General features: G+C 45.1%; 1 protein-coding gene across 2 annotated transcripts; it reads right to left on the bottom strand.

Annotated features, from left to right (window-relative positions):
* Nucleotides 1-3,034: 3,034 nt before the first annotated feature.
* On the bottom strand, nucleotides 3,035-24,799 carry BBS2 (Bardet-Biedl syndrome 2). 2 transcript variants are annotated; one of them, XM_009557134.2, is made up of 17 exons: nucleotides 24,572-24,799; nucleotides 22,397-22,624; nucleotides 21,882-22,007; nucleotides 21,550-21,612; nucleotides 17,972-18,049; nucleotides 15,717-15,821; nucleotides 14,709-14,795; nucleotides 13,439-13,574; nucleotides 11,053-11,192; nucleotides 10,166-10,310; nucleotides 9,437-9,608; nucleotides 8,321-8,450; nucleotides 6,869-7,000; nucleotides 6,193-6,330; nucleotides 5,331-5,443; nucleotides 4,488-4,636; nucleotides 3,035-3,858 (listed from the first exon to the last, which is right to left on the bottom strand). In XM_009557134.2, the coding sequence occupies exons 1-17, from the start codon at nucleotides 24,686-24,688 to the stop codon at nucleotides 3,752-3,754; spliced, it is 2,166 nt and encodes a 721-aa protein (XP_009555429.1). In that variant the 5' UTR covers nucleotides 24,689-24,799; the 3' UTR covers nucleotides 3,035-3,751. The 2 variants fall into 2 exon arrangements, with proteins under 2 accessions (XP_009555429.1, XP_053934505.1); XM_054078530.1 differs by lacking the exon at nucleotides 15,717-15,821.
* Nucleotides 24,800-25,238: the final 439 nt, after the last annotated feature.

Here is a 25,238-nt window from a genome sequence, read left to right as displayed (position 1 = left end):
CGGGTGTAGTTTCAGCTCATCCAAGTCAGGTCATGGGATTGCAACAGGCCAGGGAGAGCGTGTACTCGTTCATTCCTCTTGCCTTGCTTGGATCGGAAGAGGGCAGCTTGATTTAGCAGTCAACAGCTCAATGTCCCAGTGAAGATCAGTGACAAGTGGCATCCCTTGAGGGTCCGTACTGGGACCAAGGCTGTTTAGTATCTTCATCAAGGATGTAGACAGCGAGAGCGAGCGCACCCTCAGCAAGTTTGCAGATGACACCAGGCTGAGCAGTGCAGTTGACAAGCCAGAAGGTCAGGGTGTCATCCAGAGGGACTTGGACGAACTGGACCTGTGTGAACCTGAGGTTCAACAAGAACAAGGGCAAGGTCCTGCACCCCAGCTATTTACAGCACAGCCAGCTAGGCAAAACTGGGGGTCAATTAATTAACAAAACACAATTACTGTATTGCATTGGAAGCCTAAGAGTGTATTTGATAGATCTTGGAGCAGCCTCCTAGAAGGCTGGGGAGAAGCTGGGCTCTCCAAAGCTCTCTGCTCCTTAACAATAAATAATACACTAGAGGGCACACCAGCCTCTGCTTGAGCCAGCCCGTATCCACCTGATCCCACACGGAACCACCCTTCTGCCTAGGGTGACTGAGATGAAGTCATTTAAGTAGCCAAATTTGCAGTTGGCATTCAAAGATTTAAAAATCAACACGTCTCTGTTGTCCTACCCCTCCTGTTCCACCCCGAAAGCCAAAGGCAGCCCGACGCACAGCTGGCACTGCAGGTACCGGGGAAAGACTCCACTTGCCACAATTTCAAATGTATTGAGCTACATGGGGAAGAGTGAGTGGTCTTTGTTTGGCCTGCACTGAGAACTGAGCTCTCTCTAGAGACGCTTTTGCTGGATACAAGTCTGTATTTACAATTCAGTGTAGCTGCTTGTGAAGTACTCTGATCATTATGGAAAGGAACACTAATATGAAATACATACCCACGAAATGAGTAAGCAGGACAAAATAGAAAGAGAGGATCAAGAACAGTGAGTAAACAGAGTCACAGATCGAACAACAGAGAACAGGAACTTCATACCTGCATACGCCTGCAGGACGGCCTCGTGCAAACGTCGATCAGCTTGGCTGTACAAGGACAGACATCTCCCACCGCTGCCTGCCCTTCCGAAGCCTGGCATTTGATGCAGGGTAGCAGCAACTTTTGGTTGCTGAAGTGCTGAGTTAGTCAAACACTTCACAGCAAAATTTTGTGGATTTGATGGTTATCAGTTTGCCAATAGCTGGGAACGTGAACAATTCAATATGGAGCAAAATAAAAGAGTGTAGCTACAGCCCAGGCTGAAAGAATGGCAATCACAAACATGCAGTAAAGACACTGGGTATTCAGTGCACTAATATTGACGAAGATGAGCAGCAATCACAGGACTTGGAGAAAGAGGGGCTCAAACCAGATAACTGTTGTCAAGCATCGGTTCCAATTGTTTTGTTGTTTTAACTCTAAACTGGAATTGGGACATTGGATATCACTGTCACACACATTCCTCCAGCCACTGGTCCAGCCCAGACTGCAGCTCTGGGCAGGCACCATGCCCCAGGGGAGCAGGACAGCAGTCTAGACAGGATCCTCAGTGCACTTACCAAGGTGTGGTGCCATATGAGTGGCTTTACCCATGAAATTTTAGCCACACGCAGCTCTACTAGTGTGCTTTAGAGGTTATTCAGTACTTGACCAGTGGCTTAACCTGCTAGGACCAGTGCCCCTCCCATGCCCGAGAACGGGATCTCTAGGTGTCAGTCCTGGCCTGAATCATCCCAGCCGGGGACTGTTTGCCACTGATCTCCTGGCAGGGGTTTGGCTTACATCAGCTGGCTGCTGCACACCAGCCAACGGCTGCTCGATTTCAACAGGCAACTGCAAATCTGGTATCACTTCAGCTTACTGGACACGGATTTCACACTTGGCAAAGGCAAAGGTTGTTTTTACAGGAAAATAAATGACAAATTTGCTGTCAGAAGTGTAGCCGGGGAAGTCAGCCTTATCAGAGGTCTGGACTGTGACAGAAGGAAGGGCTGACCTCACTGCCGAGAAGAAAACAGAGCTGGGACTGGATGTGCCTGGTGTAGAGCCCTGAAAATCAGGCTGCCAGGAAAGCTGCTTTCTGATCAGAGCCACTCTCTTATCCCTGGATAGATTACATAGATGTAAGTAAGCATGAAGAATTTGAGTGGAAAGAACAAAACGAGAGGTTCAAACAGTGGGAACAGGTACAGCCCAGCGCTTATGCCAGGAGACTGTTCCATAATCAAGTCTTAAAGCACAGTTGCTTAGAACAGCATGGGTGGCTCACTGCCCTTTTTACCAAGGATCTGGATTTGACTAACAACCAGGTTCTTAAAAGGATTCAAATGAGCTCCTGCTGTAGATTGGAAGTGACAGAGATCTGTGCTTTCAGCAATGCAGTTCCCTACTGAAGGGGCCGAAGCCGCAGCAAGGGGCCATCTGGGGGATAAAAACACACTGCAAGAACTCCATTGCCCATGCGGCTGGCTGCAGGCTTACCGGTTGTTCTGTAATGAATGGTGGGCAGCTGCCTTTATGTAAGAGACAAATCAGTCATGGGACACAAATACAGCCTCAAGAAGCCACCTAAGAACTTTGATTCCCAGCAAAGACTGGCAAAGACTGCTTCCTCCCTGCCCATGTTGGCCACACCAATCCATGCGGTGGTGGATGCCACGAACGGTGTGGGAGGTTGGAGCACTGGGGCACGACCTCCTTCCCGTGCAGGATATTTTTAGCTTCTAGAAGAAACTTGCTTTGGCAAGGGTTCTAAAATATCTTTAGATCTAAGACAGAGCCTTACTGTAATATTTTAATTCAATTCTGAGAGATCCCACAATTAATAAACAGGTTTGAGCCAGAAGCCAAGAGATTTTTCAATAACTTCTTTTGATCACATTAAGAACTGCCAGCTCTTCGTCTGTATGCACCAGCCTGCGTGTGCGGTTTGTTTCCACTGTTCCCAAAACGTGCCCTTGCCCACCTCAGTATCTGCAGTTTTTTCCCAGTAGCAGCACAGAACCAGTAGCTGGAAGCAAAACTTCCTGCAATGCAGGTGTGGGTAGAGTGTCAGATATAAAACAGGCAGCTTCCGACCTGCGCGGATCAGGGAACTGGGCGGCTTTCAAAGATCTGCTGGCTTAAAAGCCAGTAAGGAGATGTTATCCCTTCGGTGCTCCCAGTGTACTGAACTGCAGTTTACCTAGAAAGCAGCACATCCCTGCGATGAACCCTGGGATTCTAAGTGCTTAGCGAGCACAGAGACTACGCAGCAAAACCAGCAGTGCTTTGGGTTTTTTTTTTTAACAAATAAACTTTCCCCAACTAAACTGGACCAAAAGCAGTCAAACCTGTCTATGTTTTAATGGAAAAGGCCAATGCCTTAGCTACAAAATATATCAAAATACATAAATAAGTTACTGTAAGAAAAATAACTTCCAAAGTCATACCTCTGCCTCACATAAATATCACATCTGCACTTAAACTCTGACGCTTTCTTCACGACGCTCACTGTCCTTTGGCCTGCATAATAACATTTATTGTCCAATGGCATAACTAAGATGCTACCTTAGCAATTACTTCACCCTGCGGTGCAGCAGGGGACCTAACTAACCACTCGTCCTGACTGCTCTGTTATCTGCTGGCTGTGTGGAATCCCTGCCCCGGTGCTGCTGCACCTCCAGCTGTTTTAGGAGGAGGCTGTTCCCACACGCATTATCCTGAACAGCATGTTAAAGTTGTTGCTTCTTATTGCATCCCGACAGGCACTGATCACCTGTGTTTTCGGTTTGCCAACTGTAAAGAGAAAAAGAGGAAAGGGAAGAAAAAACACTTCAGTTACTAGGAAACTGGTGAAAATACTCACTAGGTCTAGTCTCAATTTAGGGTTCTTTCAAATATATTTAAAAACATGGTGAAGCGCCATCTGTTTTCTAACACATAAATAAAAGCCTCTCTTTAAAGAACTATATTCTGTAGAACTATCAGAGTAGAACTCAAAGGGCTTATTGAAAGGGGAATCTATAAACACAAAACCCCTCCTTCCTCAGAGAAGTACAGAACTAATAACATAGACAAACAGTCATGCTTAAGCTTATAGCTGCTTCTTAAAGCAGAATTATAAATGAAGAACTGAAACACTACTTCAAAAATGTTTTTTAAATTGTGTTCAACAAAACTGGTGATTTCTGTACCACTACTTTGAGCTGTTATTTCTAAAACCATGATCCCAGATGATACTGGATGCTCAGAGTCCCCTCTCACAGGCAATTGGCTGTGACTGAAAAAACAAAAGATTACTTCTACTAATTTAGCTTTTAAGCCTAAAATCCTGAAGTCACCTAACCCAGGCGGCCTCTGGAACATGTCTCATCTGCCTCAGTAGGGTCCAACAATGCTTGTTCCCTCCAAACACATGTACTTACCACGTAACCGCCCAGCCCTCTGGATTGCCTGATTTACAGCTTTCAGATTATTCAACAGCTCTGTGTGGTTGTTGCAACGGATTTTGTATTGATTTATTAAATCTCTGTTAAGATCATACAGCGCAATGTACCGTGTCTTCATGTTTTTCCTGGGGGAACAATGAACCCAGTTATTTGCATCTCTGGGGATAAGCAAGTCATTACTGGTTAGTCAATGTAAAGGTGTAGTGATACATGGCTGTGATGCTACCACAGCTACCCGCATGCCAACTACAGGACAACAGACTTGTCTAGACGTGGTGGTTACACACAATATTTCACTGAAAAAAAGATCTGTTTTTACAGTTCAAAGAGGAGATGCCACTTTCCGCAGTGAAAGTTGTATTACCCTGCAGTAGCTCTGACCTCTTTACTGCTGCCCTTGACAGTAATAGCAGGACATTAGCGGAACACGGCAGACCAAACTGAAAGGACTGACACCTAGAATTTCTTTCTTGGTGTTCTCAGAAGTTCACACCCCACAGAGCTTTTACTGCCTTCTTCCCCTCATGTATTTTTTCTGAGGCCTCTCACCATCTTAAGATTGATTCACCCCACCCACTCCACGCTAAGCCCCTAACTCTGCCCTTCTGTCTTCCCTAGGCTCGTTTTCCACCTAAAGAATAAGACAAGGCTCAAGGACAGCTGATGGTGGGACCGGCAAAGGTAACAATTCTATATCGAGAGTTTTAACGAAGCAACCCCTATATCACACATATTGTAGTTTTGTGCTCTTTTCTGCCTGAAAAGCAGAGACTGGTCATTCTACACCCAAACCCCACAAGCTAAGCAGCAATGGCTCACATGTCTCCCAGGAGTCGCGCATCTTCTGCCTGAACCAACATGCTGCGGATGAGGTTGGAGTGTTCAGCCATGTCAGCAGTGAGCCTCTGGTTCACTGTGTGGTGTTCATCCACCTGCTCGAGGCAAACCATCATGAGAAAGGACCCTGGCACTCTGGGCACACAGGTGATAATGGTTCAAGCTAAACCTCGGTCCAGGGCAATGGGAAATAACACTCCAACTTAACCTACCAGCATCCTTGAACCATCCTTCTTCCCTTCACCCTCTGGCTGCCAGAGCAGTACTCTGTCTCGCAAAAGGAGTGGGGGGAATCAGGCTGAGACACAGACCTTATACCCTGACACAAATTCACAGCTCAGTCTTTCAGACAACATTTAGGATTAGAAACATTTGTCCTGCTGGAATTGATTGGACCGCTTGCTTCTTATGGTCATTAGTTTAACACTATTTATATTCATCTTTACTGTTAGAGTGGTGAGGCCCTGGCTCAGGTTGCCCAGAGAAGCTGTGGCTGCCCCATCCCTGGAGGGGTTCAAGGCCAGGTTGGATGGGGCTTTCAGCAGCCTGGCTCAGTGGGAGGTGTCCCTGCCCATGGCAGGCATTGGAACTGGATGGACTTTAAGGTCCCTTCCACCCAAACCATTCCATGATTCTACAAATCAAGCACCAGGGAAAAAGGGCCTGTTCTACAGAACAAAGAACAAACTGAAAACTGAGGGTGTCCCATTGTCCTTTGCACAGAATACACAGCAAACATCGCTGGCTGATTTCCAAGAAGATAAAGTAGTTTAGAGATCCTGCCATACAAATGCCCCCAGCAACTGCTCAGCCACCAACTTAAAAATGCCCAATGCCTCCTAACCTTGACCAACACCTTCCGCAGCTCCTCAAAGTACGCAGGAAAATCTGCTTCCACCTGCAAATCTTCGATGGCCAGAAAGGAGGCCATTGACTGGATAATGTCCCCAGCTAAATCAATATCATCCGTGTTGATAGAAATCTGTCAGAAAGGCAAGAAAGCAAGTACTTCAGTGCTCTTCCATGCCAAAACAGCTGGAATTACTCAGCAGGTCTGCCTCTCAAATAGTTACCCAGGCACAAAGCATCTCATTCTATCAAGAGGCAAAAACATTGCATGAGCAAGCTCCAGGGTTTTCTGTAGATAAGGAGACAGTGGTTTCAAAAGGGCTTTTATTCACGCCTGGGGTAAAGCAGCAGCTGTGCATACAGGACCAGTGCAAAAGTTACAGGCAGCCTTTGTGCCTCAAATTATGGCTCCTTGAAACCACTCTGTGTGGGAACAAATACTTTCCTACAGATCTGTAGGCTGAGCAGTTTTCTTCATTAACTGGCCCTGGAATTTTACCCACCAACAGTAAAACAGAAGCAAAAAAGTTTCCAAAGACATCCCTAAAACATGAGTACTTTCTCTGTCTGTTCAGTCTTCCTTCACTTTTACTGCCTCATGTTGGCACCGCCCTGAAGTTTCACCAGAGTATAATTAAACGAGTGTTTCCCTTGTCCACAAAGATACTCACCTCTCCGCCAGGCTTGATTTTGATGAAGAGTTGACCCGCATTACGAAGGGAAGTGAAGCAAACCTGAAAGGGAGCATTCTGAAACTCTGCATCCTCTGGCAGCAAGAAGCTCTGATTCAGCCACATAACAATCTGGCAAAAATAAAATGGAGAGCATCAGCCATCAGCTGCATGGAAAGCCTGGAGAACCACACAAATCCCTTGTACGTGATGTGCTCCCCTGTCCTATGTCCAGTATACCTTGGAAATATCATTTACTAACTTTTATCCCCTAAATCCATGTCATGAACTTCTTAGAATGGGGACAGTTGACTCCCTGCTCCAAAGCTGAATAGTCATAGAATGGTTTGGGTTAGAAGGGACCTTAAAGCCCATCCAGTTCCATCCCCCTGCCCTGGGCAGGGACACCTCCCACTGATCAGGTTGCTCCAAGTCCCATCCAACTTGGCCTCAAACACTTGAAGGGATGGGGCAGCCACCGCGCCTCTGGGCAACCTGAGCCAGGGCCTCACCACTCTCTGAAGAAAATATTTTTTCCTAAAATATCACCTCAGTCTCCCCTCTTTCAGCTTCAAAACACTCTCCCTCATCCTATCCCTGCCCTCCATGATCAAGAGCCCCTCCCCAGCTTTCCTGGAGCCCTTTTCAGTACCAGAAGCTGCTCTAAGATTTCCTGGGAGCCTTCTCTTCTCCAGGATGAACAACCCCAAATCTCTCAGTCTGTCCTCTTATGGGAGGTGCTCCAGTCCTCGGATCATCTTCACGGCCTCCTCTGGACTCCGATGAAAATCAAATCCAACCACCAGAGACCACAGCCCAAGGTCAAAATATAAGCCCAGGCCCGGAGACCAGAAAAAGCTGGGAAGAGAGGCTTGGTTCTACTACAAGAATTTAAAAAGGGAAGCTTAATTTCATCTCATTTTTTTTTACTTGGCCATTTAACACAGCAAAGGTCATGCAAATATGGCAGAGCCCTACAGTTATGAGGAAAATAACCAGCTCTAATCACTGTCATCCATTATTCAGATTTTTTAGAACCAAAACGATAGCATCATTTCTCATCTGTTACAAATCTGAGCCATTTTCTGGCTGCTGTACTGCCTTTTTTACACCCTCTGCTCATTTACACAATTCATCACTCCCTACAGGGCTCCAGCCACTAGCATTCCACCAGTTCCTCCACAGCAAAGAATACACTTATCTGCAATGCCTCACCATCACAGGCCGTTAGTTCCTGCAGCTGCAGGGAATTACTGAAGCAGGGACCACCTCAACTGAGGCACTGTTTGAAAAACAGAATCAAGCTGTAACACACAGACTCCAGAGGCCAGCAGTGCCGTTCACTGCATCATTTTCCTTTGCTCTCAGATATCTGTAGCGAACTGCAAACCCCTCACCTGCAGCATCTGTAGGATACAGGACCGAGAAATCGGAAGCTGAGCAGAAACTCACCCTTTGCGGCCTCTCATTCATTGTACAGTTAACAAAACTCAGTGGCTCCACGGCTGAGTCCGGGCTGCTCAGGGCATACATTGAAAAGCGGGGAAGCTGTCTTGTCAACTCAAATACATGGAACTGTGTGCTGGAAGCAATCCAAAGGCAAAATAGAGACAGTTATCAAGATACCAGGGATTCACCTATTCCAACGCTTACTGGTTCTTTTTCAGCTGGCTACTGACCCAGCAGATGAATTTAGCTCCCAGATATGTCATCAGCTGCTTACCACCTCCCAGAAAAAATGCTGGAACTTGGAATTCCTCCCCATTGCTGACAATTTCCATAACCCATCCAATGAAATACATTCTCTAGGCTAATACACTTATGATTTTACAATGTGATTGGATATTTTCTTTACAGGTTCAGTGAAGTCTTATTAAAAGCAATAATAAAGACAAAGAGAGAAAACAAAAAGGGAATTGAGTCCCAAGAATTCTTTCTGCAATGGCTGGCTGGCTCTCAACGTATGCCTCCCTGTTCAAGGAAAGGATGCAGCTTCCTGGGGCAGCACCAGTAGTTCTGGCAGATGTGAGCAGGGAGAAAGCTGGTGTCAAGTCTATAGGAACAGACATGCTATTTCTATGGGAAACTCGAAAGTGTTGTCTTGAAAACAGGTACATGCCGCTTTCTGCTGGCCCTGAAGATAAATGGGTCTGTAGCTTAAATGACACTGTTGTGCCACCAGGCCTGCCCAAGTACTTTGTCCAGGCCTCAGAGAAGGAGCCACTTAAGACCAGGCAGCCTGGATGCAGCCTCTGACTCTCTCAGTTTCCCCTAGAGACACCAAATTTCTTCTGCAGAGAAGGAATGCTCACTGTTCCCCTGAAGGCAGAGCCAGACCACAGCAGGCCCCAGTGACTCCAGAGCAATTAGACTTTGGAGCAGAGCTCAGCATCACAGGTGCACAAGTGCTTTTAAGAAAGCATTCCATCTCTCCTTCCAGTAACACAGCGAAATGAGACACCGGGGAGTTAACTTCTCATGGGACAAGCACGAAGCCACATCTCGTTGCCGTTTCCTAGTCACACAGTTAGCTCTGGAGACCAGAAGAGATCACAAGACAAAACTCACCTGTTCCTGTAACCCACAAAGGCTTTGATGTGCAAATCCACAGGGACATCTTTGGGTGGAGTGAGGGGAACACGAACGCAGCCCGAGAGGTTCTGGAGACTGGGGTGTACCACGTGGCTCTCTCCTTCAAAAATGCCTTCCGCAAAGATCAGCACAGCACGGATGATTGTGTCTCAGCAACGGGAAGAAAAAGCAGTTCCTAAATTAATGGCTTTCCTCTAGCAACAAATCACCATTTTCAGAATTAAGCCCAGTCAACTATTTACACCACTCCTCTGTGTTATTAAAACACCCCAGGTGACCAGCACTACCACCTCTGGACCCAACTGCATCCTCACCACACCCCATGCTGGGTGAATTCACCCAGTGTTGCAGACAAAGCCAGCTGAGGTCCATTCACATCCATGGACACCTTCACTAACACAGTTGTAGATGTTTAGAGTCAACACAAGGAGTGTTGCAGGAATCATCAAGACTCATTTCATACAAGTTAAATGTTAATTGCCTTGGAAAATAACACATAACAAGAAACAAATCCCATCAAACTCCTCTCCCCTGAGACCCACCAAAGGAACGCAGCTTGACTCAAAACTCTGTGAAAGGAAAGCGACCGCAAATGGGAAATTACAGACAATAAAAGGGAGACAGGCAAATCAGCAGCTAAAAATAACTAAACGTTTGCATGAATTTACATTAAATGAATGTCAATGGTTGCAGGTTACCACTCACCATTTGTGGTGGAAATGCACAGCTCCACATGGGCAGACTGGCTGTCAGAGCCCAGATTAACGGAGAGGGCTGTCTGGAGTTGGGTGTTTGCCGGAATCACACCTCTCTGCCAATCTGCTTCCTTCAGCTGAGTGTTCAGGTCCACCTGTTGCAAAACACACACCCTTCAGTATCAGGATTTCAAGATATTCATTCAAGCAACCTAGAAACACACAAGTCAGTTCTCTTTTCCTGCAGGAGAAGGTCTTAGAAGCAATTCCCAGACATTTCACGCTGCTATGAACAGCAGCTGGATTAGGGATAGAGCTGTGGACACCTGGGCTACAGTTTGTTCAAGCACTTCATTGTCAAATGGAGCTGAGCTCCGTTCCCAAACCTTTATTCAGAAAAAGCAATTAACACATATTGAATTGTAAGCACAAGCTTATATAATTCCATGCTTTTGCTCTGGTGGTGATTTACTGTTCAAATATGAGTCTGTTCTTTCCTCAGACTATTTTTTGAAGCTCTTCATTTCTGCAGCTTCACCATCAAGTCAAAAAGTGTGCTTCCTACTGACCCCCAAGGTGGTTCATGCATTGAAAATTACAATTTGCAGTCATAAGCACAGGGCTGAAATGAATCCAGTTCCAAACACAAGTGCTCTGGCAAGATGAAGGAGCATGGAAAAATCTTACTTATTAAAATACAAAAAGCAGGTTCTGAACTTGCACACACAAAGAGCAAGACATACGCAGAAGCAGGAAGCCCCAGTAGACAATCTCGCTGCATCATTACAGGTTACAGCTTTGACTTGTCTGGACTGCCCACAACCAGCTTCACAGTTTACTCCAGATTTACAGCAACAGGGAGGTGTGTTTTGGCCCTACACATTATTTAAGGAGTACCTTTGCATTTTCCTCGTAATTTCTTAATTCCAGCAGCAGATTCTGTTTCTTTTGACTAAGTTCTCGGATCAGATCCTGCTCAGCACTCGTATCCATTAGGTTTCCTTTCATCTCCTCACCTCCTGGCAGATAGCCTCGGACTGTACAGAAACAAAACATATCCAATTCCATCAAAGCCTTTCCTGAAAACTTTAGTTTCTGTGACAAGATCCCCTTGTAGCACCTCAGCAGCAGACACTGATTCTGGTCTTCAGCTGGTACCATTTATCTGAAAACCGGAGCATTGATTTACACTCAAGAGGCTTTGACCTTCCTGGTGATAAGAGACCTGTGCATTTAAATATAGAAAAAAGTTGAATTTACAACTTATCTTTAAGCTGTCTTCACCTGACCAGACAAGTGCAGCGCCTGGTCATTTTGCAAGAGGATTCCCACTGCAATCATTCTTTCAGCTGCTTAGGTAAGTCTGCAATCACACAAAATTAATAGAACGTGTACCTGGATTTCTAGATCTGGTCAGAGAAGTTGTTACTGTCTGGAAGTGACTGTAAGTCACTGTCGATCAGCCAGCAAACAAGATTTACGCACATTAGTTTTTCCCCAAATAAAAGATTATTTCACTCCAAGAGGTAAGACCAGTTTCCCAATAGCCCAGTGGAGCAGAGATATGGAAATATCTCCAACTGCCTGTGGAGACAGAAGAGCTGAAAAGATAATGAGACAAAGATGCTTGCTATAAACTTCCATTCTGCTTTACATCTGTGTGCTCTGATTGCAGCTGACAATGAAAGCCAGGGACAGAAATCCTATACCTACAAAGAACAAGCTGCCTGACTGCAGAATTCCCATAAAAAGTTGCAGGGAACTTGAAAAACATTCAGCATGCACACTGTCCTCCAATGAAAGGATCCACTGTGTTACTTCTGAGTGAACCATTCGTGTAAAATGAGAGTGAGACAGAAAACACACTGAAACACAGCACACCACCCCTCGTAAAAGGATGCTGGCCCCAAACAGAGCTCCAAAGACACAGACTGTGAAAATGCATCATTCCTGCAACACCAATAACAGGGTTATTGCTATATAGTAGTGCCTAAAGGGATCCCCATTGTGCCATGGCTTGTTTAGGATGGACCCATCAAAAAAAGATGACCATGCACAGTGATATTTTCAGAACAGTGTATGATGTTCCTCTTCCATAAGCGTGGAAAAAAGGCTTTTACACTCAAGTCCAAGCACAGCACATCCCTGCAGTCCGTGATTAAGACAGACAGTAAAACACTGCTCTGTTTAACAAGGACAGGTTTTTGTTCCAAATGGGTTGTGCCAGTCCTGCTTGTCCCAAGCCACTGACGTCAAGCATACAGATAATCACACCAGTGTCTTTCTTGAAGCCATCCCTGTAAATTCATGCTGACCTTATTTAAATTATCTGTGATCACATTTGCTTCCACTCACAGTACCCAGGTCTGTCTTCTTAAGGGCATGGTGGGACAAATCCACCCACTCCAGCCTCAGATTAGCATTTTCCAGGAAACAAAGTGCCATTAACACCTAGAAGTTCTAATATAAAAACTACTATATTTAGAAGAAAACCAAAACAGGCACACTTTTAGTTCTCTGAACACCTTTACCCCCTGGAAAACAACCAAAGAATTATCACATATAGGCAAAAAATCTTCCTATATGTTCATCTATAACAACACTGCCTGAAGAACCTGTACTCAAGAGAGTTATCTTTGCAGACAGAAAAAGAGAAGGCTCCAGGCAGACCTTATGGCAGCCTTCCAGTACTGAAAGGAGCTACAGGATAGCTGGGGAGGGACTTGTTATAAGGGCTTGGAGTGACAGGACAGTGGGGAATGGCTTTAGTCAGAAGAGGAAAGATTTAAATTAGACATTAGGAAGAAATTCTTCACGATGAGGGTGATGAGACATTTGCCTGGATTACCCAGAGCAGTGGTGGCTGCCCTGGAGGTGTTCAAGGCCAGGCTGGATGGGGCTTTGAGCCTCCTGATCCAGTGGGAGGTGTCCCTGCCCATGGCAGGGGGCTGGAACTGGATCAGCTTTAAGGTCCCTTCCAACCCAAACCATTCTACAATTCTGTGATTCTGTGATTATTAGATTGCACTTCTTTCATTAGGCAAGTGAATTTTGATGGTTTCTTGAATCATAATGAAACTCACGCTGATTATCACAGAGAAGGCAATATTCAAAATCCTGTTTGCAGACAGCACAACTCAAAATTCCCTTCACTTTGCATAAAGTGAAGGGAATTTAGCACACAAAAATGCCTACGGAACAAAACAGTGTTTAGCTAACCTGAGATGATGTGATATGCCTGATATTATTGTGTGTGAATTAATATCCTGAACAATGTCCCTACCTTCACCATCAACTGAACAGCAGATTAACTGGGTGCTCCCATCCATTCTGTAATCCCCCTCCACCACTCCTGCGATTGAGGAAGCAAAGTTGTCCTTGAAGATGACCTCCCCAGTGCGGTCACTGCGTGCATCAACCTGGAACCACAAAGAGTTTGAAGGCACAGCATGAACAGAAAAGCAAACTCCAACAACAGAGATGGTGCCATAGTTCAAGCTGCTCCGCTCAAGGAAATGCAGGTGAACTTGCAGCTCTGCTGGTGAGAACGCACATGAAAAAGTACCACCAACAAATGAGCTCTAGATAGACTCTGCTAGAAGGAGCTGCTCTTCAGAGATGTTTCATAAGTTCAAAACAAGAGGAAGGAAAGAAGGGGACTGCAGGTCTGCATTGGGCAGGTTATGCACACACAAATCCAGCAATGATGGCACTAAATCAGAAATAAATTTAATGCAATATTTACATTCTCTCCTCTTAGCTGCAGTCTGTGTCTGAAGAATTATTTTTATACACAAATACAACAACCCTGAATTATCTTTCACTGGAGAAGAATGGAGGGAGGGGTTCAGTTCTGTGAGAGGCTCTCTCTTTAACATTATACACCTAATCTAACATTAGTTACAACATATCAGGGCTCTAGACTGCCAGCCTGATATGAAGTTAATTAAATTCCCCAAGGCTAATGAGAGTAATGAGAGGTGTGAAGAAAGCAGCATAGCTTTACAAAATAAACCTGGCAAGCTGTGTCCAGGAGAGATTTGGAAGCTAGAACAATCATTGCTGGCAAAGGGGAATACCAAGCAACAGGCTTAAGAGAGCAGGACTGGGCTGTACATAGTGCCTTTACATAAAAATGAATAATGCTTCATTAATCCTGCCGTACTCCAGACCGACGCTGCTCCACTGTTACACAATCACTTGTCTTCCCTGCAGTCTGAGAATATTCAGGAAACATTGCAGAAGATTACTACCATGTGCTCAAGCTGAAGAGACACCTGAGCTCCAGGATGTGGCATACGATCTCTGCTGCCACAGAAACAACTTACCACACCTTCACAATTGACTCCGAGCTAAGCAGGGGAAGCAGCTTTTCTCTGATCTTGCACTTGGCACAGGATTCCCCAGCCAAACTAGGTTTACTGCAGTAATTGTTCAGCACTCTGTTTGCAACAGTCTGTTTAATTTTTTGGCTGTTCTCCCTTATATGATTTAGCAGTCTTGTTCAAATGCAGCTGCCAGATTTTTCTTGTATCCCCCTTGTACAAACTCACCTTCCCATTGGACCAGCCAGTGATCAACTCGCACACCCCATCAGAGTTCAGATCGAACGCGTGTATGCTCATTGCGTGGTTCTTAGACTGAGGACAGAAAACAAAGCACAAATTAAGGCTGGGTATGCTTTCTACATTGCACATGCTCGACACGTGCAAGATGCTGGAGTATGAGGCTACAGAGGTTACAGAAATGAATGGTAAAATGTCTCTTCACAGGGAAGTTGAGCATCGCTATCTCTAAGGTCACACACACATCTGCAATCTTCGCCAATGCATTATAAACGTAGTCCCTTGCTCTCAAAGGACCTGATCTTTCTTTGAAATACATTCTCATCCAAACAGATGACCAGAACTCACAAAAAACAGGTGCAAAAAGCCAAATTCTCTAGAAGAAATATCACAGCCTCAACACCCATAAAATGACGCCACTGAGGAGAGCCACTGGCCTCTTCCTGGCACCTCCCAAGGAATTCTTTGACTTCTTCCTATTATACAGACCATTCTAATCTGTGTTTTACTAAGAACATTAAAACGAGCATCAGGAAAGGATCTTGCCAATATGACTTGTTGCAGCAAATTGCACTTGATATGAAAAGTTAGTTTCCAATATAGACAACACAAGATTAAGTCCATATCTGAAAAACAATTTATGGATTCAACAAGACAGCCAGAGCCGTTTCCTAACAGTGAACTCAAATTTCTCTGTTGGTTGAGCGATGCTGTGAAGCTGAAGCATCCCTAGCCACACAGTTGTATCAGTGCTGTTTAAGCCATCACCAACAGTCCCAGAAGCACTGAAGGAACCGACGTGGTATTAATTTTGCATGCATCTACAAAAATAGGTAGATTTCACAAGAAAGAAAAATCATGTTAAGTGCTATGCTCAGCAGAAAACCTCAAATTCATCTAAGGAGTCTGGATAACATCAGAACAATTTTAAATTAGGTGCCAAATCCCCTAGCAGACTTCAAACTTTCAGGGCTGATATTCTGACATCAGACTAACCTTAATCCTCCAGTAGCGGGCTGTCTTGTCATAAACTCCGACCGTTCCATTAGAAAGAGCATAACCAAACCGACTGCCGTACATGGGGCTAAGTGCAGTAATCGTCTTGGGAGGGGAAAGAGAGAGGAGACAGGAGTGAAAATTGCCCCACCTCTAAGTAACAGAGAACAGACTACACAATCTCTCTAGCAAATGAACCTTACACTACTTGGATGCTAAATAAGTCCGTTAAATACTAAAGTAACTATTTTTAAAAATCAGTTTGGAATCACCCAAGGCCTCATAGGATTTCCTCGCACCAACTGCATTGCCAGCATTAAGATACCCTTCACAGATTTGGCCTCAAACTGCATACTTCAACCAAATATTTCCTTCCATGAGCAGTAGCACAACTGTTCACAGGATTCCTGTGGTGATTCCTGTGGCTAACGTATTATCACTGAAAACCGATTCCAAACATTCCTTCAAGCTTCAAGACTTAATGATGCCATGGAGTTCAGCATTACATGGATCAGGAAAGCTCTACAGCTATTTTTGGTAGAAAGTCTTTGGCCAAGATTAATGAGAAAAAAATCCACAGTTCTCAGTTGGAACACAATTAGGACACTGGGTAGATATGTACCAGCTACAGGGATAGACCCTAGAGCCATAACTCAGCCCGTTTCTTACTCCTTGTAAGACACTTCCAATTCTTCCCTGAGGTAAGGCTCTCAGTGCTTGGAAATGCAGGTTTTTCCACACACTAAGATTAAAGATCTTCACATCAGGAGGAAATATTGCAATTGTCTGTCTGGTCTTCTATACAAGGTAGCACAGGAGACTTCCTTAAATTAAACTGTTGACAAACTTCTTAACTAAATTCAGCTGACTGTGTTCTTGATTTTTTACCATAAAATATGATTTCCAAATCCTTTACCCTTCCATCTGACAGATCTTCAAAGCCTTTCCCAAGTATCAAAATCCAAGCACAAGACCTCAGCAACAGTGAGGAACTCACAAAGGCAGTGATACTTCCTTTAAAACCTGATGGTCCATTTATAAAGTCAAGAATCACAATAGTCTAGAGTTTCAGTTTCACCAGATTAACTGATTAAACACAGAAAATGCAAACTACTCAAGTCTTTCAAAACAAGGGGTATAAAGCCATAGTTCCCTCAATTTACCTATTTAAAGGAAAGGTTAAGATGCAGCTGTGCCCTTTGCAGAACAGCAGGGTTGTAACAGGCTCTGCAGGTGTGAATTTATAGCAACTCTAGTGTGTATCTGGAAATACACCATACCAGAGAGTGATGGCCCTTCAGCTTCCCTTTAACTAGAAATCACAACTCAACTCTAGACTGGCTCCTGTACCAACTGCAGAACCTATCACTGGCCCAGTTCTAACTCTGGCTATAGCAACAGCTTCCGTTCCTTAAAATGCTGCCCGGATCTGCCCTTTATAGCTCTTCCTAAGTGGTTTAATAGCCAACTAAGCCTTTTAGTATTAACTGTGGTGGCAGGGAGACCTCAGATCTGCAAGGGCCAAGGTCTGAAGTGTTCTTCCTCTACCCTGGGCCCAGCCAGGCTCACAAGAAGGCTAAGGAAACTCCTAAATGCCATGATAACGGTATTTTTCTCCCATTCCAAGCAACTAGAATTTAACAGTAAGGTGCCTCAGTTCTTAAGCCAAATGCAATTCCCATACCTTTTGGTTGTCCCTCTGAAAGCCTAGCTGCCCCATATTTTCCCTTTGTCACTGCAAAGGGGCAGCTTTGTTTATACAACCACTGTGTGACTCTAACTGCAACATAAACCTCCTGTTTTGCCTGGGCAACTCCCTTCTACTCCACCACGCACCACCTGGATACACACTGGGGCGAGTTATTCATCAGGATCATGCCAACGCATTTGAGGAAAACTGTAGGAGACATTCTCTTGTTCAGAGGGCACAAAGCTTCAATCACAGTCCAGTACCCTCTGTCACCTTTGGATAGGGCTCTGACTTTCAGTCAAGCAACAGTTAACTTTCTCAACCTGGTGAAAGATCTGTAAATAAACAAAGCAAAAAAAAAAAAAAACCAAAACCCACACATAATGGAAAACATTATTAAACTCTAACTTTTGCAGTTCTAGCACAACAGATTCTGTGCCAAATAGTTAAGTAACTATTTAACTACACAATAAATCTGAACCAGAGTAACCAGAGAGGCTTTACAGTACACAATACTTTCAGCTCCATCAGCAATTATAACAAACATTAGCTAGAAGTAATTTACCTCCGTCTCTGACATTTCTGCCACGATCTCATCTTCTTTAAACACACGGATGTCAAAATCTTCAGAGCCAACAAGAAGCTAGAAATAAGAAAAAATAGTGTACCTTCAAAATAGTTACTGAAGCTAAGGAAATAAAAAGGATGCACTCAAGGACCCAGAGGGCAAATAAATATTCCAAGTCTAGCAGCAAAGAGGTTGTAACAGCTGTATGAAAAGTTGCCAGTGGAACAAAAGGTACCCTCTGTCATGAGAAGGCTTCAGGAGTCTCCTGTTGAACAAGTATTAGTTTTACCTTTTTTAGTCAAGCTAGACTCTACAAAAGCATAGTGAAATACCTGGGATGGTAATGAGAAAAGACACTTTGGAACATCAGGACTATGACTGTTTCTTACTGTAAGAGTCAGTGTTATAATTCCTCGCCACAATTCTACACACCAAAAACACTATGATGCCTGTTTTGGAACAGGAGACCTGTGGCTCAGTTCTGACTTGCACTACCCAGGTTCCGAGAAACACCAGCTCCAGGTCATCAGCCTGTGAGCACGCAACTGGAAAAAACGTTTGCTGCTGAGCACTGAACATCCCTCATTTAAAAAAACTAAGAGCAAATTAATCCAAGTATCAAACCATCACTAGTCTTCCAGCTTAAGTGGTGGCTGCCACCAATGAGAAGCATGGCTAAAACAGGCTCTTTAACTTGATGTAAACGATCACATAAATAGGACATCACCACTGAATCTGGCCTTCTGCATTCTCATTCCTTATCGTTCCTTACATCTCAGTTCTCGTTTCCTGTTTCCTAGTTGAGCAGGTAGAAGGTGATAACTGAAAAGGAGGCCCTGTGGAAAAACATTTTCTAAAGACAGTGACAAGTCACAGCTTCTGTTTGGCAAACTGAGGAACCAAGGAACAGATCTGCTTAGTGCCTTGCCCACAAAGTCATCCATCAAATCAATGACAAACAGAATTAGAGATGAAAGTTTAAAACCTGGTAGTGCCTTTTCCCACTGGAACTGGTAAGTTTTCCATCTTTACTTGGCAGAACAGACATATTTCCATACCAAAGTCAGATTTTTTAAAAAGATTAAATGCTTTTTCTCTTCCAAAGTGGAGATGCTTCAAATTATGACAAACTTAATCATGCCAACCTAAGCTTACTTTAGCTGTTGAAATGATTTACAACAAATAACACCAGATTTCTTGACAACTCCTAACTGCCAGCAAAAAATGACCACCTAGAAGCATAGGATCCTGAAACAATTACTGGTGATACTGTGTTTCCTAAAGGTGCCTGGAAGATAGGTTCTGTTCATTAAAATTGATTCAATTTGTCCACCTCAATGACTTTCACACCACTGGAATATGAAAAAGCAAGGAAACAGGTTTCCCGCTTCCCCGCCAAGTCTTTCACCAGATGGGAGAAAGTAACCTGTACCAGTCTAAAATCCTGAGGAAGACAGAGACTACAGCTAAGTAGTTTTGTTAGATACTAAATGACAGAAGTATACTCGTGCAGTTTTAAAGTCAATTTTAAATGCAGATGTGTTTTTACTGGGGGAGGGAAGACGGAAATGAAGCCCACACACCCATTCATCAGATAAGACACAAAGTGATAAACAACAATTTAAAAACATGGTCTTTTGCATTTTCTCAGAACTTCAATTTTAAACCAGAGGCAGCCTTGCAAAAGCCACAAGTTAGAAGAAAAAAAAATTAATCACCTAGATAATTAAGATTTAAAAGAACACTAAAAAAATTCCAGCAAACGGATGCTGGGCTAACCGGCAGGGTGAGTTTGCTGGATAACGCATCCAACTCTGCTTAGCTCCAAGTAGCATCGGATTACACCAACTGCTCAGAATAAACCTTTCTGGAGCAGAAAAGAAAAAAACAACAAAAACCCCACTCAGAAGTACAAGTGCAAAACATTTCTAATTAGCACCACAGATCAGTTTCGTGCTTTTGGACTCTTCATATGCTGCCTCCACTTCCTATAATCAGCTCTCAGCATATTAAAAAACTACACCCTAAGAGAAGCTGCACAGAAATGGTTTGGAAAACCTAAGATTTTTTTCCACTTTCTGATGACCCCCATCAAACAAAGGGTCTGAACCAGTTCAGTGTTTATCAAAAACACATAAAAGGTGTAGAGACACTTTACATATCACTATAGACATTACTTAGTCCAAGTAAACATTCCAAACGAGGATCTGGCGGGAATTAAAAAAAAGGCTTACATGATTATGACTAAAACTGAAAGACAGATGACAAAAGTACTTTCAGCACAGTGATTTAACACGGTATTTACTTGCACCTGATGTATACTAGGTAGCCATTACTTTTCTTAAATACTCCTATCTATAAGCACGATCCTTCAATTCATTCAGAACGGAAGAACTTTTAAAGAGAATGCAATACAAATTCACGACTTGGCCCATCCCTTGCAGCCTGCACGATCAGAATGGCAGCTGTTTCCCATTGTCTCAACTCCCAACAAGCACCTTGCTGATAAAATATATCTTCATTTTAAATCAGAAACACTAAGAATATTTCAAAGAATCACAGAATGGTTTGGGTTGGAAGGGTCCTTCTTAAAGCCCACCCAGTCCCAACCCTCCTGCCATGGGCAGGGACACCTCCTACTGGAAAAGGTTGCTCAAAGTCTCATCCAAGCTGGCCTTGAACCCCTCCAGGGATGGAGCATCTGTGACTTCTCTGCCTGTATTCCTGTTTGGGATTGCTTGACCCAGGTGTAGGACATTGCCTTTGGCCTTGCTGAACTTCTTAAGGTTTGGAAAGCCCAACCTCTCCAGGTCTCTCTGGATGGCATCCCTTCCCTCCAGCGCGTCAACCACATCACACAGTTTGGTGTTGTTTGCAAATTTGCTGAAGGTGCCCTCAATCCCATTGTCCACATCCGCAGCAAAGATGTTAAACACCACCAGTCCCAATACCAACCCCTGAGGAACTCCACTCATCACCACTCTCTACTTGGACATTGAGCCGTTGACCACAACTCTTTCCAACGTTTCCCTATGTGACTACAAAGAAACAGGAGGACTGGATGTGAAGAAAGATCTCATGGTTTTGCCAACCCTAAGTAAAGATCATCACAGAAAAGCTTTAAAAAGCTCCCTTTTACATGTAAGGTGCTTGCAAGTTATTTCCCTGAAATTTAACAAAGTATTTATAACCATATTCAAGCAATGCCACTGAAATAGATGCCTGGCAACTGATGGTCACGGGCATTTCATTGCATTTCTCCTGGTGTAGTTAAAAAATGAGAGTAGTTTTCCATGACAGCTGGCAACCAATTCACCAAAGCAACGTAGTAACACTGTAAAGACCCCAAGGACGCTTGCTCTGAGAAGTCCCAGAGACTTGTGCTGCTCCCTGGACATAGACTGAGTGGTTGTGCATGTTTTTGCCAGACTGGAGCCCAAAAAGGCACAACTTCCACACAGGGATTGCTTTAGGTGGTGATATAAGTCAGTCATATACGACAACCCACAGGGTTTTATTATGATTTCACTCCAAGACCACAAAAACTGCTGAATTCACATGAAAACGGTACAAACCTCATTTTTACCATCATCATCAAAGTCACACAGTGCTAATGAACGAACATTGTCTCCGGTAACCTAAGGGAAGAAAGACAGTCCTCATTACTGATGGTGGCTGTCAGAAGAGAAACTACTTCATGATCTCAGTGCTACAGAACAATTAGCACAGTCAACATTCAAGCAACGTGAGTGCACTGAATACACAACCAAAGTACAGTTTAAGGTCTGAGATAAGTTAAGAAAGATCAATATCAAATTAATATTTATCACATAAAAAAAACCCAAAAGGAATTAGTACCATTGAGAGAGCCTTGTAATACCATCAAAAGCATTACACACAGCCTTACCGTCCAGAAACGGTCATTTCCCTCATAATCAAAGCCCTGCAGGGCACAGTTTCCACCAATAATAGCAAGCGGAGATGAAATATCTCCCAGTTTTCCAAGAACTATGGCGCTGGCTCCATCTGAAACCTACAGAGAAACATGAAAGGAGAAAGAAACATAGCAGACAATGAGACAGCAGGGTACACGAATCAAAAAAGAGCTTCCAACCTTATCACTAGCAATTTAGCTAAGCTCTGAATGCCTGCTAAATCTTTGGACTTTTATCTTGTTAGGTGGCGTGTGACATATTATGAAAATTCACTCTCACACGTGCATACGCAGGCATACGCAATACATTCATATTTTTTTTCTTTTGAAATATTCCAGATATTGTAAAGGCAAAATGTTCTGAATACAGTAAAACAACTAATGCAAAGATGAGAAGCAGACAAAGTTAGGCAAAACCAATGATTTTTAGAATGGAAAGAAAAAAAAAACAGTGAAGATATCAAAGAAAAGCAGTTAAATGAACTTGCCTCTCTGTAAAACAAATCTGAGTTGTTAAATACATCGTAAGCCAATAAATTAGTCTGTGTTCCAACCAGAAGACAATCGTAACCAAGCTGAGGGTTCAGCACTCCCGAAGCCAGACAAGTGATCCCTTGGTTGATGTTGAGAAGCGAAATGTCAGAATCTTGGTTACTTTGCATCATTCGGTTGGTGCTTGTTCTCTGTCCTCGGGCATGAGGATTATGAATAAAAACCTGCAGAAACAAAGATATAAATATTATCACAATGCATGTACATGTTTGTATACAAACATTAAAGACTATTATTTGGATAATAACTGTGATGGGGAAGAAGGTCATCCACTCAACCAAAGGGAGGACAACAGAGCAGGGGCTTCGCTGACAAATACTGTTTCTGACAGTTATTCCTTAAACTATAGCTAGAAAAGGGAAATATATATATAAAAAGGGGGAAAATTCTGCTCTGGCCAGCAGAGTTGTGCACCGTTGCTTTGTTTGGTTCTAACAAATGGCAAATAGCAAAGTCTTCAGAAGCTAAAAACCAAACCAAAGTCAAAGGGGAGCAACACAAACTAACAAATGCAGCCATCTGGTAACAGAGTTACCAAAAACCTCTAAACATTTAGGGACAATTCACCACCTACCTATCTGTAACCTCCACCTGTTGGCAAACCCTGCTAATTTAAAAGGGGGCCTGTGATAAGCAAGTTTGCCACTGACGAACTTTCAGTCAATGTAATTGCTTGAGGCAGAATCGGGGATCTCAGGATGTTATACTTAATAGCCTTTGCTTTACAGCCTGTCTCGAACAAGACCTCGCTCTATGCTGTTCCTAAAGGCTCCAAAATAAGTTAATAACAATGCTGGGAAACATCACAGATAAACCATGTTTGTATTTACAGCCACCTAAATGCCTCTGCGGGTTTTACGCTTCACCCTCTGTTATGTTTACTAGTTCAGTTGTACTTAAACCCTCTTTTGTTTGTATTCCAAAGCTCACAAGGGAGTGCACATGAGTTTTCTGCTCCCACAGGCAGTCTTCCCACCTTTTACTGACACTTCAGCTCTGCTGCGCTCCTCGACACCAGGCTCAGCACTAAGGTTTGCTGCTGTCATAGAATTAGGGGATGGATTGGGTTGGAAGTCTACATGGTTTTTGAACCACTCCAGGGATGGAGACTCCAGGGATGGAGACTCCATCACTGCCCTCCACAGCCTCTGCCAGTGCTTCACCACTCTGTCAGTAAATAAATTTTTGCTAATATCCAATCTAAATCTCCCCTGGCAAAACCTGAGGCCATTTCCTCTCATCCTATCCCTTGTTGCTTGGGAGAAGAGACCAGCACCCACCTCACTACAGCCTCCTTTCAGGGAGCTGGAGAGAGTGATGAGGTCTCCCCTCTGCCTCCTTTTCTCCGGACTAAACAGCCCCAGGTTCCTCAGCCGCTCCTCAGAACATCTCTGCTCCAAACCCTTCCCCGGCTCCTTTGCCCTTTTCTGGATGTGCTCCAGCCCCTGAACATCTTTCTTGTAGTGAAGGGCCCAAAACTGAACCCAGAATCTGAGGTGCAACCTCACCAGCTCTGAGTACATGGGGACAATCCCTTCCAATCCCCCCATAGGCAGGGACACCTCCCACTGGATCAGGGTTCTCAAAGCCCCATCCAACCTGGCCTTGAACCCCTCCAGGGATGGGGCAGCCACTACTGCTCCGGGCAGCCTGGGCCAGGGCCTCCCCACCCTCACAGCAAAACATTTTCTCCTACGATCTCATCCCAATCTCTTTCAGCTTAAAATTCTTCCCCCTCGCCCTGTCCCTGCACTCCCTGATCCAGAGCCTCTCCCCAGCTTTCCTGGAGCCCCTTTCGGTGCTGGAAGCTGCTCTAAGAGTATTTCAAAGACACGGAAAGTTTTGGGCTGGAAGGGAACTCAAAGCCATCCAATCCCACCCCTGCCATGGGCAGGGACACCTCCCACTGGATCAGGGGCTCCAGCCCCATCCAACCTGGCCTGGAACCCCTCCAGGGACGGGGCAGCCACTGCTCTGCTTGTATCTGTGCTTGGGATGGGCCGGCCCGGCTGCAGGGCCTCGCCCTTGGCCTCGGCGAACTTCACACCTCTCCAGCCGCCTCCTTCCAGCCCCCACGGTGAGGCCCGGGCACGGCGCCCTCGCCCCGTTACCTTGCCCGCTTGCGTGGCGGCCGCCAGGCAGGGGTGTGTCCCGTCGAACCGGCCCAGCGCCACCATGCGGGGCACGATCTTGTGGTTCAACTTCAGCGTGAACACCGGCACCAGCATGGCGGCGGGGAAGGACGGAGGGCGAGAGGAGGAGGAGGGGCGGCCGGGCCGCGGGTACCGGAGCACGGGCTGCGGCGGGCCCGGAGCGCGGGGCGGGACTGCGGGGGGGGGCGCAGTGGGGCGGGGGCGGGGCCAAGGCGAGGGGCGGAGCGAGGGGCGGGGAATGGTGGTACAGCAAAGGGGCGGGGCGCGGAGAGGGGGCAGGGACATGTCTAAAGGGACGGGGCCACGACTACGGAGTGGTGCGGCAAAGGGGCGTGGTCACGACGAGGGGGCGGGGGATTGTAAAGAGGCGGGGCTACGGCAAAGGGGCGGGGACGCGGCGAGGAGGCGGGGGTGTGGGTAAGGGGCGGGGCCACGGCAGGGGTACGGCAAAGGGGCGTGGAAACAGTAAAAGGGCGGGGTCATGGCAAGGGGTGAGCATAGCAAAGGAAAGGGCCACAGCGGGGGGCGGGGCCATGACGGGGTGGGGTGTGATAAAGGGGCGGGACCACAACAAAGAGGCGGGGCACCACCGGGGCAGGTGTACAGCAAAGGGGCGTGGCCACGG

The sequence above is a fragment of the Cuculus canorus genome, chromosome 13 (genome assembly GCF_017976375.1).
Source record: "Cuculus canorus isolate bCucCan1 chromosome 13, bCucCan1.pri, whole genome shotgun sequence".
NCBI classification, from domain to species: Eukaryota; Metazoa; Chordata; class Aves; order Cuculiformes; family Cuculidae; genus Cuculus; species Cuculus canorus.
This window is presented reverse-complemented; position numbering and strand designations above follow the sequence as displayed.

Bases quoted from the DNA above. Each gene is read 5' to 3' on its own strand.
- BBS2 (XM_009557134.2), bottom strand. From the start codon at position 24,688: ATGCTGGTGCCGGTGTTCACGCTGAAGTTGAACCACAAGATCGTGCCC. The intron at 10,311-11,052 runs GTACTCCTTAAA...GTTTTGCAACAG, and splicing joins ATTACGAGGAAAATGCAAAG to GTGGACCTGAACACTCAGCT. The intron at 4,637-5,330 runs GTGAGCCATTGC...TTGTTCCCCCAG, and splicing joins GCGCGACTCCTGGGAGACAT to GAAAAACATGAAGACACGGT.